Raw genomic sequence first — 14,150 nt, forward strand, 5'->3', positions numbered from 1 at the left:
TTCCAAAATAGAATTTAAAAAAATGCAAATATCACATCAAGTATTTTCTTACACTCTGGTGATAAAATTTGCTAAAACACATGCAGCACTGCATTTCTTATGAAGTTTGTCACTCAACAGTATAAGGCAATGCTTGTGATGGTGCTCAGAATAGATTGATGCATGCTGGACTTGCATTTAGCTGTCTGATTTAGCTGATATATGAGCCTTGTATTAGGCAAGTAATTTTTGCTATTCTAGCCCTCAACTCTTCCTGATAACACCTCATCATACCTCCATCCTGAACTGTCTTTGATTTTGTAGAATGTCCATGACTTTCCTCAATTTTTTTTTCTAGTCTGTCATAATATTATTTATTTTCTGGAAAATTACTGTGGACTGCACTCAGTTTTTAATACTGGATATTGGAGTTTGATACTTTTTTGCCCAAATAGCTTGAAATTTACTATTTGTCACTGTCAGGTGGACTGTATACAGCATAGTAGATGCAATTGCTGGGTGGGGATGGTGGTTGTATGTGGATGCAAGTAAACTACCCTCTTGGTTACTCAATCATCTGGCTTTGCAGAGTTAATGTTAATTTGTGAGAAATAACTTGTAATACTTGGTGGGCTGACCACTGTGCATGTGAAACAAAGCTGAAATGTCATAGTTGTTAGCTGTCACTGAGTTCACAGAATGCCCTGGCTTTTACCTCATATTTTAGGTTTTTAAAATGTATTTTTGTTCTGGCAAATCACTGAAGATTGTTGTTGCTAAGTGACACATGTATCCGTTTCAGACTTCATGTTCTTCAGAAAATATTTGCTAATGCAAAACTTTTATTATTATAACAGTATTTTAAGTCTGTCTCGCACACAGATGAGGGTTATACAGGAAAATGGCTGTAACTGCTGGGTGGAGGCTGGGGATTATGCATGGATGAAATTAACTTGTTTTCTTGTTTAGTCTCCCAAAGCCAGATTGTTTAACCTGATCAGTGTGCATATGTGTGAAAAAAGTCTGAATACGTGGGCAACTGTGGGTATGAAACAAATCTGAAATACAGAATTGTGTCTATAATTTTATTTAGTTATTTATTTATTGATTTATTTATTTTTCCAGAAGTAGATATCTGAGGTGCACACAGTCAACAATGGGGTTATTCTTTCTGGGTATGGGGACTGATTGCAGATGAGAAAGCCTGACCCTGCTGTGTTAGTATCATGTAAACAGATGTGTGTTATATACATAGCCAATATTGACAATATAATTGTTGGGTGGTGTGGCTCTCTGTGGTTGAAAATGGCTTACCCTGCTCTCTTGATAGTTAGTCATTAAAGTGGATTTGCAGGACTGGGGTGCATGCATGTAAAGCAGATTGGAATACTTTACTATGGTTATTTTATCACAGACATTTTGAGGTGCACATTGTCAAGTGGCTGGAAATGATGGGTACAGACATTGGTGAATTATGATAGTAGTTTAAGTGGTCTTTAATCAGACAATGAATGGTTGGCCTAAAAAAGCTGATGTGGTGGGTGCTCTATAGCTAGAAAACTGCCCAAGGTACTCTTAATCTACCAATGATCCTTGTAGATCTGTTAACCATTTAGATTATATATATATATATATATATATATATATATTATTTGTCCTGTTTGAAATAATTTGATTATAGGCATGTCTGAAGTTGCACCCACCCATATTGGAAAGGACCAAGGCAGATCAATATGATTGCACCGATAATGTTGCATTTGGTAGGCATATATACAGCGTTATTATACTCATCATGCAGTATATTTGGGGTAGGAAAACATTAGAGGTTTTCTATGAAAATGATGACAGAACTACAGTGTGGTTGTAGGAGTATTTTTTTTTTTGACTTGCAGTCTTATTTTCATAATTTGGGCAGCCATGGTGGTGCAGTGGTTAGCGTGATCTCCCAGCAAGAGGTTCTCTGGTTTGATCCTCAGTTGGGGTTCCTTCTGTCTGCATGTCCTCCCTGTGGTCACGTGGGTTTCCTCCGGGTGCTGCAGTTTCCTCCCACATCTCAAAGACATGCTGTAGGTGGATTGGACACACTAAATTGGCCCTGGGCATGTGTGTGTGTGTGCGTGTGTGTGTGTGTGTGTGTGTGTGTGTGTGTGTGTGTGTGTGTGTGTGTGTGCATCTTTCATGGAAGGTTGGGCACTGGGCTGGCAACTCAACACTGTAAAACTCTACTGCCAGTCATGAGCAGACAGGTGATCCACTGTGGTGACCCCTGACTGGGAAAAGCTGAAAGAAGAAGAGGAAAAGTCATATTTTCTTAACTTTTTGCAATTATTTGACCAAAATGGCATTCTCTGCAATGGCATGATCTGTAGCAGGAAATTGTAGGTTTAGAATCACTGTACTTCATGCTCTGAGTCCAGGGCTTAATAAATTCCAACAAACCAAAAGTGTGCTTGTGTGTGTATGTATGTATATGTGTGTGTGCGTATATATATATATATATATATATATATATATATATATATATATATATATATATATATATATATATACACACACACACACACACACACACACACACACACACACACACACACACACACACACACACACACAGATTTCCTGAGTTGTTACTTATTTTATGTATGCCTCTCTCTCTTTGAAGTTATGCTGCCTTAGGCTATTAAGCAGCTGTATTTGTCTGTTTTTTCTTTAGTCTCAACCTACCCTAATTGATCATCTGTTATGTTTTACAACACCTTCCAAGCCTTCCGTTTCCTGTGTAGTAATTCTGTGTCAGTATGTGTTATTGGTAAAAAGTCAAAAGGACATATAAGGGGTCTACCTTCCCAACAGTGAAGCAGATGCATGCAATTTGTAGCCTGCTTTATATATCAAATACCTTAATGTGTATTTTGCACTGAAAAGAACTTTGCATTTCATATAGCTGGGACAATTTCTTCTGGACTAAGCAAACAATATTGGTTCCTTTTTAGATATAATCCAGAAGATTTGAGTCAAGTTTGGTATCCCACCTGTGAGCCAGAGGATGAAAGGGCTAACAAGAAACAGAATAGAAAGGATTTGTCCAGGTAAAATCACTTTAGTTAGGAGAGTCACTCTCTGGTGCCCTACCTGTGGGAGAAGTATGCCTTGTTGAAGTTTCATGTAGTTTATTCAGCTAAATAGATTAATGGACGAGTGTTCTTGTTCCAAACACTCATCCATTTACCTACTTAACTGAGCAAACTGCTTGAAACTTCAACAAGGTGTCTTTATTCCTCCCACAGGGAAGGTATCAGAGTGAAAGTGTCTCCTAGATTTGCTAGCTTAAGTGATTTTATCAGGATTAATCTCTTGCACTCTGTTTCTTGCTCGGATCTTGTGGATCAGTGTGTGAAAATTTTATCTCCACAACATTGACCATACTATTCATCCTTTTGGTTATCTCGTGGCTTATTAATCACACCTAATCTTTCTTCTGCCCCAGTTACTGTTGTGGTTTATTTCTGACTGCTACCAGTTCTTAATCTTGGAACACTTGTTACTGGCATTGTTTTGGCTTTTGTTTCTATATAATATTTTCCTAGTGAACCTTTAGGTCTGTAAATTGGTATAGTCATGAAGGTTACCAGTGCAGTAGCTGAGTGAGTAGTCGAACATCTCTGACTGTCTGTCTGGTTCTGCATGCACTTCTTCATTTTACGCTCTGAAATTTTTTCCATCCTAGTTTCTCCCATGTCAAATGACTCCAAATATTATGAAAATTAACTTTATTTACAAATGCTGTGGTATGAATCTTAACTTAAGTGCCAGTCAGCAGTCTCTGACCTGATGGGTCAATAAAGTGACCAAAATTAACAGTGTGCACATCAATATCAAATAACCCTAATGATTTAAAAGGGAAACATTCAGAATAGTTAGTTTGTAATGCCAGCACAAGTGACCAAATAGTCGTATGACCTTAGAATGCTGGCATTACTTTGTGTGAGCTCACAGTACAGCAAGGGTATAAATTTGCACTTTCCCCACTGCTAAGTGATCACTGAGTTGGTATATATAATTAACATGTTGTGTGCGTGCAGAGGGGCTTGTCCCCTGCAAAAAAAAGTTATTTGGTTTAGATGTTTGGTGTCTCAATGTTTTTACACCAATGGTTTTTCTTTGTTTTTGGTTTTCTGATTAAAGATGGTACACTCATTTAAAATCGGGTCTAGACAAAATATTGGACTCTGTTCCTCTCTCTGGTTTCAGCATTCATCTTTGTAATTTTTCCCCAACGATCTAGCAATTTATGTTCAAATTTCAGCTTAGCAGCATGCAGATTCTTTTGAACTACTTATCTTTTTGTACATCCTTGTAAAATGGCTTTTTTATCACAGATCTTATGGTATTAGTTAAATGTAGATTAAATCTTATGTTTATGACGGCACCTTCAACACTGAGGAGTGAATTGCAATTGCAAGTTGCATTCTCTATAGTTACCTTATTGTTGCAAATATCAGCACTTTATTTTTAGTTTTTATATTTTACTGTCATTGTCTTTCTGCAACATGCATTTTAGTTGTTCTAACAGTTTATTCAGTAATTTGGCATTGCACACACTTCAATTTTGATAAGTCAGTTCTCAGTCCTTTATTTCATCACACACACCCCTACATCTCTCTCTCTCTCTCTCTATATATATATATATATATATATATATATATATATATATAAAAGCTAATTTATTCTATAAGAGAATCATGCAACTTGCCAAATTAACTTGTTAGTTCTAGTCATTAGCATTTCACAAAACAACTTTGTATAATATTGCAGTTTTGTAAAGAACAAATGGTGAGTGATTATCACCTTTTCCTATATCAGTATTAGCTCTAAGACTTCAGCGATATTTTGTCTTCCCTTTATTAAAGTAAAGCTATTCAAGGTAACCCCCAGTGGTATGCAAGAATGTAGCACTTTACAGCTTTTCAGGCTTCTTTGCTATCCCACTCATGGCAAAGAATAACTCATATTAGTCTGGCTCCATAGTGTAGTGGGAAGGAACCTTTACTGTGACGTACATAACTAAAGATCATTTAATGGCTTGGAGCTAGAGGATCTGGAGAGGGAGGGCTCAGCCACTCAAGGAAGAAGGAATTTGTGTTCATAATAAGGTCACATCTCCAACAGATTACTGTTAAAACAAATGTACTAGAGGGGAGGAATGGAGCTAGCTGACTTTGTGTACTCTTATGAGTGTGATGTCATTAACTCTTTCCAGTTATGGCATAACAAAAATTCTCCCCTCCTCTTTCCCTGGCATGTATGCAGCCAGCATATGTGATACTGCAGGCTGCTCCACGCCATTCCCCTGCCCAGCACATCACTTGTGAAGTACCCATTTGGTGGATAATCCTGGGGACACTTTAGGATAAATGGAGCAGCCTGGTAGCTGATGGTCAGCTGGGAGCGTGCTAATGAAGAAAAAGGGGCAGATTAGATTTTTGGAGCTAATGGTTCGAGTTTTGTAAGTCATCTTGCACGGAGGAAATGCATATTTTTTGTGGCTGGAGCATTTTCTCGTGTCATTATACTACCACCGGTCCAAACCCACAGACTAATAAAATTACTTCTGCAGATATTTTCCCCTCAATTTAGAAAGCTGTCTTCAGTTCTCACTGTTGTCTGAATGCTGACTATGACAGAGTTGGAGGATAGGGAGTAGGTTCCATGAGGTGTATATTCACTGGAATTTAAATATAACTATCATATATCTTTGTACTCTAGGGATCAACATACTGTTTTATATTCTTTGATAGGCTGTTGGGTATAACATGACCTCTCAAAATGAATGTATGCTACAAGTACTCAGAGACTGGTTAGAGAGGTGCAGATGGTTATATGATGTAAAGAAATAGGCAAAAAGTGTGTAAAAATGCAGCCCATGCACCTGCATGTACTATAGAAAAGCAGCATTTGCACAATGAAGTAGGATTATTTATTTTAATGAAATAACACTGTATTTCACCTCCATATTTCATGAAGTGCAATATATTGAATAACTAGATGATCAGTATGTGAAGAGTATGCCTATTAGTACAGTGCAGTGGAAAACAAATTCACTGCCTTTGTTGTTGATTCTTATTTCGTAAAAAGCGGCATATTGGAATTGATTGTTGCAATACAGAATGTAATAATCTTGTATCTGTTTCTTCTAAAAGGAAGGAAATCTATATGTGAGCTGTAGTATATTAACACCTTGGTGTCATTTGAATGATGTCATCACTGCTAATCTAAATTCTAATCTTTATCCCCATTAGCTGGAAGAGGGACTCTGATGGCATAGTTCTTAAAAAAGGACGGAAGAAAATGCTAGAGTTTCTGTCTGTGAAGCGTGCTGCTTCTGAGCATTCATCATTACCTGGTGTAAGTTGCATTTAAATGGTTTGTAAATAGTTTACATTTCCAACTAGCATAGTTAGCAAAAGTTTCTTTACAAAGATTCTGGAAGTGAACGATGGCTTGGATTTTGTAGAATCAAGAAACACTTCCGTTATGTAAGAAAAGAAAATGACATGGTGAATTACACTGTGTACAGGGAAAATAATAACAGTATGAGGGTGTTCAAAATAGTGACATCACTCTATTTGGAAATGGAAGATAGGCAATTATTTTTTTTTAGATTTGCATTAAATGATCAAGATGAATATTGCTGTGAAATTTTAGGTAAAAACGAGTCACTAGACCATTTGATGGAAATTGTACTTGGTTCGCTTGTTTTCTCTCTCTATAAGTCCTTATTTTGCTATGGAATCCACATATTTCTAAACATCTACTGCATATCCCGTTCAGTGTTTAAAACTAAAATTTGAATACTCGGAAATTTGCCAAGAAAATGACTGCTGATTCAATCCCAAACGTCATATCATTTAAAAAATACATATTTTTTTTCTGGGACAGAGAAAAGTGAAAGCCGTCTAAGTCAGTAGTCGTGTTATGGATATCAGTATAAAAATTATTCAGATCAGGCTACTATGCTGTGATCCTGCTTGATGTCACAATTAAATGTCAGCCTAAGTGCAGCTCACCTGGGAGCTAGGGGTGAGCTCTCCCTGCAGGGTATCAATTAGCCTCCCATTCTTCAATGGAAAGTACTGGATTTGGGACGATTCATAGCACTGCATGCAGACAGGTACTAAGGTAACAATAATCTAGTCTCACTGAGTTACAGATACACCTAGATGAGCTCCATATTCCTCTGTGAAGAAGAAATACATGTGCCATGTCACCCTCCATCCATCTAGCCCTCTTTCCTGCACTTGTCTTCTGCTTCAGTGACCAGGCTTTAGCAAGTCCCCACTTAATGGAAATATAGCACCACTGAGGTTGGTTGGTAGCCTATTCCTCTCCACCTGTGATGTATATGATATTTTCAGGTACATCATAAACTTGTTTTTTTTTTGTGATACATTTGCAGTGTGTTTGTTGAGAATTTCATCTGCTGAGTAAACTAAGATGTACATGTCTGCTTGAGCAAGGAGCATAAAACATTTCAGAATCTGTATCTCAGGCATCCACTAATGGTACTCGAGTCAGTGTCTGAGTGCCAAAGTGTTGGTGTAAGTTGTTCATTAAGAATGTTTCTGTTAAGGTCTTTGACACACAATGACATGGGTCAACTATCCAAGATGGTGTCTTAAAGAAAGTTAATGAGAAGGAAAGCGTCAATACCGCTGACTGAAACACTCAACAGTGCTGTGTATGTTCAGTTTTTCTCCTCTCACTCTATGATGTAACTTTAATATATGCCCTCTTCTCAGTCTCCAATTTGGTCAGTTTCCACAGATAGTGGTACTCCCATTAGCCCCACAAGAAGTGATCCTATGACCCTTTGGAGAGGCATGCAATATACCTTTTTTTAAGAAAAAGGAAACAGCTTCAGCTCTTCAAAGCTACAGAACAAATGAGATAAAATATAAAAAAGTTACAAGTATGACAAAGGGTACTAATAGCATCCAACCTGCTCAGTTCAGAGAGCAAGCTAAAAACAGCGCCAGCTGCCTAGTAACACCATCCACATCATAAAACCAGAGAAAGGTAGCACACCGTCACTCAACAATTAGACTGTGAACCTGGACAGTCTGCATAGATATGACATCAAAGTTGCATAAAAAGGCAGTCAAGCAGTTGTCAACCTTGTAGGCCATGAGCCAAGCCTACGTTCACACTTCAGAAACTGTCATTTTATTCACAGATGCTGTTCAAGCACCAGAATGGATAATCTACAAAGACAGCTTCTAGGTACAAAACACCTCTGCCAAAGCATTACGATGAAGCAGCTAGCAGAAAAGACTTCCTTGGATCAAGATAGAAGAAAGAAAGCTATCAGATACAGGAATGGAGTCAAGCACCGGTTGTGGAGTGAGTGCCTTATTCAGCATTACAGTGTGATATCCTTCAATCCTTTCTATATGGGATAGTGTGCCAGTGCAGATATTTCCAAAGGGAAGAGAGATTCCATAGGCACTTAAAAAGTCACCTCAATAAAAACTCCCAAGAAGCTCAAAAGTAACCAAAAATGAAAAAGTAAACAAAATCTGTCTTTTAAGAAACTACACCTGTATACCATTCCTCAAGGAAAGTTGTCAGCCATATTAGTAAAGTAAAGACATTAGAAATCCTTTAGACCATCTTCATCCTTAGCAGAAGGCTGAGCATATTTATTGCCAAAATGCCTAGATCCATATGAGGTTTAAGATGGTAATTTCTTACAAAGATGCCATGGAATCAGTACCATCAGTGTTAACATGCAGAGAAGTTGCAAAAACATCCTTTAATTTTCTCCTTAGTCTCCAGGCCCTGAATAAGAGAGCAAGCAGCCTTTCCAAACAGTGCCTCAGCAGTGATAGAAAGCTGTAATCCTTGAAATGTTTTGAGGGATATCTGCCATCTAACCATAGTACAGACGACTAAATGGAATAGTAAACAGTGTGGTACAAGCACACAACTATGAGGATGCATTTCTAGTTAAAGAATATATAATGCTCAGTGTTTTCTGTAACCTTCTGTGCCAAGATAGTTCTGACAGCACAGTGCAAGTCAATTGAATGACATTATACTGATATAGTTCATTAAAAGTAACGGATTCAAAGTTCCAACGTCTGTGGATTCAAAAGAAACACCTTTTACTTTAGAGAATCAAACACCTTACCCTTCTTACCCTTGGAAAAAAGGCATCAAACAAATCCTACCTAGTATATCACATAATTACTAGAGCTTTATATCAAGATCAGGAGAAAAAACACCAGAATTAGCAAATGTAGTAATCTGAAACATGCTCTAATAAAGGGAAATTTCATTAAATGCCACAAGTGTCTGAAAATACCATAGCCATTAGTACAAGTGATATTAGAATTACTTTGCCAAGAATTTCATGTGCTACTGGAGAAAAGCCAAACAAGAAAGGTAACTTTAGATTGTTTGAAAATCTCAACAAGATAGATGACTTCAATCATCTTACAAAAATGGACTTAGCAGATGTAACAGCTGCAATGTTTGTAGAATGTTTCATTAAAACAGCTTGGAATATTAATCGTCATGACTTATTACCCATCAGATTTTCATTTCTACTATAAACATTCTGATTTATGGTATTGGATGTGGCTACCAGTTGTTTTATAATAGCAAACTGTCTCTTTAAAGTCAGGACTAGGAAATCAGAACATGGAAACAGCTGCAGTGACACAAATCAGTTAAGAAGCGAAGCAGTACATTTTAATAAGAACATATAATAGTGGTTCCTCTTGCTTCATATTTTTTCCAGAAAGTATTAGAGAGACAAACAAACTTGACAGAATTTGTTAAACTGCCTTTGAAATAAAAATAAGCAAAACACTTAAAGTTCAGTACAATGACCCTGAGCCCTCTGGGTTTAAAATGTGCATACCATGCAAAGTTCTAATTAGCTGGTATAACATATTGTTGTTATGGAAGATCCAGTGGTTACTTTTAGTTGTGGTTAAATAATGATGTGTATTATGTGAAAAGAATGGATCTATAGTATAACACCGAAGAGGAGTTTAAGCGAATGCCTCTTCGTGAACGGTCAAAACAGCAAATTATTTCCCAGGGAAATAATTTGTTTGCTCTCACACACACTCTTACAAACATAACACCCCCCCCCCTAAGTAATATACCAACTCCAAGATTGCACTACAGTGGTGAAAAAGGGCAACACTGTGCTGTTGGCCAGCTACATCTTTGCCCTGTAAAGTATTTATCGACTCGCTTAAATGCATTTCGATGAATACATGCTGCTCATTTGATGTTTGATATTACAATAGACCCAAAAGAATTTTTTATCTAAGGTACTAAGATGCTTAATGCTCAGTAAATGGAAGTCAGTTGTGGATTGTGGTTTGTATTAAAATAAACTATAGAAGATTTATTTACATCAGAATGAAAATGTCAAAAAATTTGCAGAAAATGGGTTTGATAAAATTTTAACACACCCACACTTCCTAGATGGCTTCACGTTTGTGAATTTATGGTTTTATTAAACCCATTTTCATCATTTGTATTCATTTATACTACAGAGTTTTATAATTTTTACTGATAGTTATATTTGACTATACTTTTGAAACCTGATAACAAGGTAAATAATTGTGCTGATATCCAAAAACATCTCTTGCCATATTTCTGATAAAGTAGATGAAACAATAGTTTAATTTGGATTATGCTAACTTGTACTAGTTCATATGGGTTCCTGTGGAAAGCTTTGCCAATTTTAGCAGCACAGTGAAATAAATGTAGTCCGCTAACAATGGCAGTTTCCTTTCCAACACAAGTGAAAGGACGGTTCAGCTGTAGCTTTTAAAGCCGCGTGTGCAGTCCTCTTACACTGCTTTATTTTAGATGTATTCTAAGTCCCTGGAAGTCTCAGTCCAGTAACTTGAGTCTGTAACTACAGAAAAAGTGCAGTTATCAAGGAAATTAAACAAATATTGAACTTCTGTGTCATTCTATTAGACCATTTTTTTATAGGGAGGCTTTGCCCTCCATACTTAACTGTACAGATTTTCGCAGAATGTCCGGATTTTTGCCTGATATTTTTGGTCAGTCCCTCATTAAATATGTGATTTTTTTGTGGGGGGGTGATTTTTGTTGCAAATCAGTGAAGAATTAACTCACTAAATAATGACAGTCATTTGAGTTTGATTTCAAATCCTTCAGAAAATGCATGGTAACACAAAACCTTTTATTGTAGTAACTTTCTACGTTTATAAGAGCAATATTTAAAAGTTGTCCCTATTTTTTAGGCTTTATCCCTCCATTATTTTTGTCTTTGTCCAGATTTTTTGTGTTAAGAGGTTGAAAGCTATTGTCTCCTGCACTTCCCGCAGCTACCTGCTTACCTGTTACTGTGTGTCAGTGTATGGGAATGCTCCAAGGCGTGGCACCAAGCCTTGGACTTTAGTATTGTGTGTTCTTTTTTTATACTCTATTTCTATCTTGAAGAGCATAACTGTGATCCTCATACTGTCACACAATCTCACGGAAGCTATGTGCCCCCCACATTTTGCACTTTCAGCCTCACTAATCTGAGGATTGAAGTTGCTATCCCTGGTTTTTCAACAGGAGTTCCAGCTCATTCTACACTTTTTATATTTGTTGTTTGCATCTTATATAGATACTTTTGTATTATATAACCTCCTTCAGCAAAACAAATCTCTGTTTAACTTTACCCTGAAAAGTGAAGCCAGGTTTTGACTGTAATCATGAAAGTTAGAAATGAACATCACTGAATACAGCTTTTAGGGTTCTCCATCAATTGGTAGAGTCCACAATGTTTACTACACAAAAGCTCTGCATGGCAAAAACCTGTATTAATGCCTTTTTTCCCTTCTCCAGGGAATCCTAGAACCTGGTGAGAAATTCCCCAGAAGATTTAAACAAATATTTAATATAACTCTCAGGGAAGAAATTGATGAGAAGCTAAAATGTGGAGGTCAAGAGGTAAGTAGTTCTTGTCTACTGTGTACAACATAGAAATTAATATTGGATACAGAGTATGTATTGTGTAGAAATTAATGTTAGATATAGTATGCATTGCATAGAAATTAATAGATACAGTATGCATTGTGTAGAAATTAATATTAGATACTGTATGCATTGTGTAGAAATTAATAATGTATTGTGTAGAAATTAATAGATACAATATGTATTGTGTATGTCGACTATGTAAATATCTTACTTATGTGATAGTTTCATGAATAATTATTTTGGCAAATAAATGACTGGTAAACCATTGGCTGGCAGAAATACATAATGTCATATTGAAAGACCTGACACTTTCTAACACTGATCACAGTATAGCTGAACTGAAGAGTGGAAAGGACTTGATTCCTATTTTTAAATGCCTGCCTTGTCTTCAGTTTTTCTGTTTAGAATGGTGCTCACTAATGTATGGAAGTTGTTTCCCTTAATCTGGGATTTATTCTTTATTAAAAAATAAAGCAAACTTTTTAAAACTCAAGCATATTTATCTTTCAGTTATAGTCAAGATATAATACTATGGAGTTGTAATATTTGCTGTAATACTATGAAGTTTATGCTTCTGTTCCCCTTCCTCACATAGTGAGATTTAACATATAGCCAATTTCCCTTGTTATGCTCAAAATAACATATCCCATTTGGTTACAGACTGGCCTTACCCATTACATGGTGAATAATATACATTACCTCTAATGGGAATAACTGGGATTACACCGTAGATACTTTGTGGGAACCCATGCATGTGATAAAGGACTTGAATATGGACAGGGATGAACTTTGATCATCTTTGAGATGTATGATGTGTGGTAAATTCATGTCACCTCTTAGTAGTCTGTAGATACTGGGTGTAGATGACATCCCAAAGGATATATGTTACATATGATTCGGTGAAGAAAGAATTATAATTTGCTGTTAGCATTGTGTTCTACACTGTCATCTACCAAGTGATAAAGCAAATAGTTTTGTCACCTCACAGCAAGACTTTCTCTGGTTTGACTGCTGGGGTGCTCTGTGTGCAGAGTCTGCATGTCCTCCTTGTACTCATGTAGGTTTCCTCCAGGTGTTCCACTTTTCTCCCACATTCCAAAGGTATGCAGTAGGTGGACTGGGCACTCAAAATTGACCAAAGATATGGGTATGCATGCGAGTATGTGGTATGGAAGAACAACTGTGTCCGAGCTAGCCACCTGATGGTGTTAATCTTGGATCTAGATTATTATTGAGGTGACACCCTGACCCCATGTTCAAAAGTGGGTAAACGGGGGCTATGGATGGATGGATCTACCACGTTTCCAGTACATAAAGTAACTTGTATGATTTGTCACCAGTGACATTTATTATACATTACATATTTATTTGAATAAGCCAAACTGTATGAAATTGAAAGTTGTACACTAGATCATTATATGAGGTAAAGTCACATTTTAGTTAGTTATGTATATGGACTTTAGACAGGGCAAAGATACTTGTGGTAACTTGCATTAGCAGCAGCATAAACCACAGTAAATTTACACTTGAAGTGTGTAATGCTCCCTGGTCTGGAGTGCCCGGGCAGGGATTACAGATGGGTTGCCAAGGTAGCTAACCCTAAAACTCCCTTCCCACTCCCTAACCCTACCCCCCCACTCACACAATTACCCCCTATACACACGCACTTCCTAAGCCTAAGATCCTCTCTCCATTCCCTCTCTACAGCTGCTTGCCTGACCTCAAACTTAAGTCCGAGTGTGACCAGCAACCTGAATGAGCTACACGGTAATCAGGTACAAGTACTTCACTGACCGGTCATCGAGGCAGGTTTTTGAATGCTTGGGACTTGAGTTCCTGTACTGTTTCCTCCACATATGATACTGTTACATATGTGGTGCTCTGAGCAAGACAGAAATTAACTTGAACTACAATTTCCTGAAAGAAAAGTAAGTCCGATGTTTCTTATTTTAGGTATATCTGGATAACCAGGAATGGCTCTTGTCAATCAAGTTTTATGATTGGAATCTACAAATGACAGACATCAAATCTTATAAAAAAAAACTTGGTTTATAGTATGCTTACAGTCAATGAGGCCATCGATAAGCTTAGTCACATCACCTAATGCTGGTGAAAGCCTAACCATCTCTCCCATTAATCACTCTTTCTTC

General features: G+C 37.1%; 1 protein-coding gene across 1 annotated transcript in view; it reads left to right on the forward strand.

Moving 5' to 3' along the window:
- LOC122792708 (transient receptor potential cation channel subfamily M member 2-like) overlaps positions 1 to 14,150 on the forward strand; it is a 68,833-nt gene that overhangs the window by 37,073 nt on the left and 17,610 nt on the right. Inside the window, exons 2-3 of the mRNA XM_044060294.1 lie at positions 6,279 to 6,384; positions 11,869 to 11,973. Of these exons, the coding sequence (XP_043916229.1) occupies positions 6,279 to 6,384; positions 11,869 to 11,973 (211 nt within the window). The remainder of the gene's footprint in view (positions 1 to 6,278; positions 6,385 to 11,868; positions 11,974 to 14,150) is intronic.

This window comes from Protopterus annectens, chromosome 2.part0, assembly GCF_019279795.1.
Source record: "Protopterus annectens isolate FY-2018-M chromosome 2.part0, PAN1.0, whole genome shotgun sequence".
Lineage (NCBI taxonomy): Eukaryota > Metazoa > Chordata > Ceratodontiformes > Protopteridae > Protopterus > Protopterus annectens.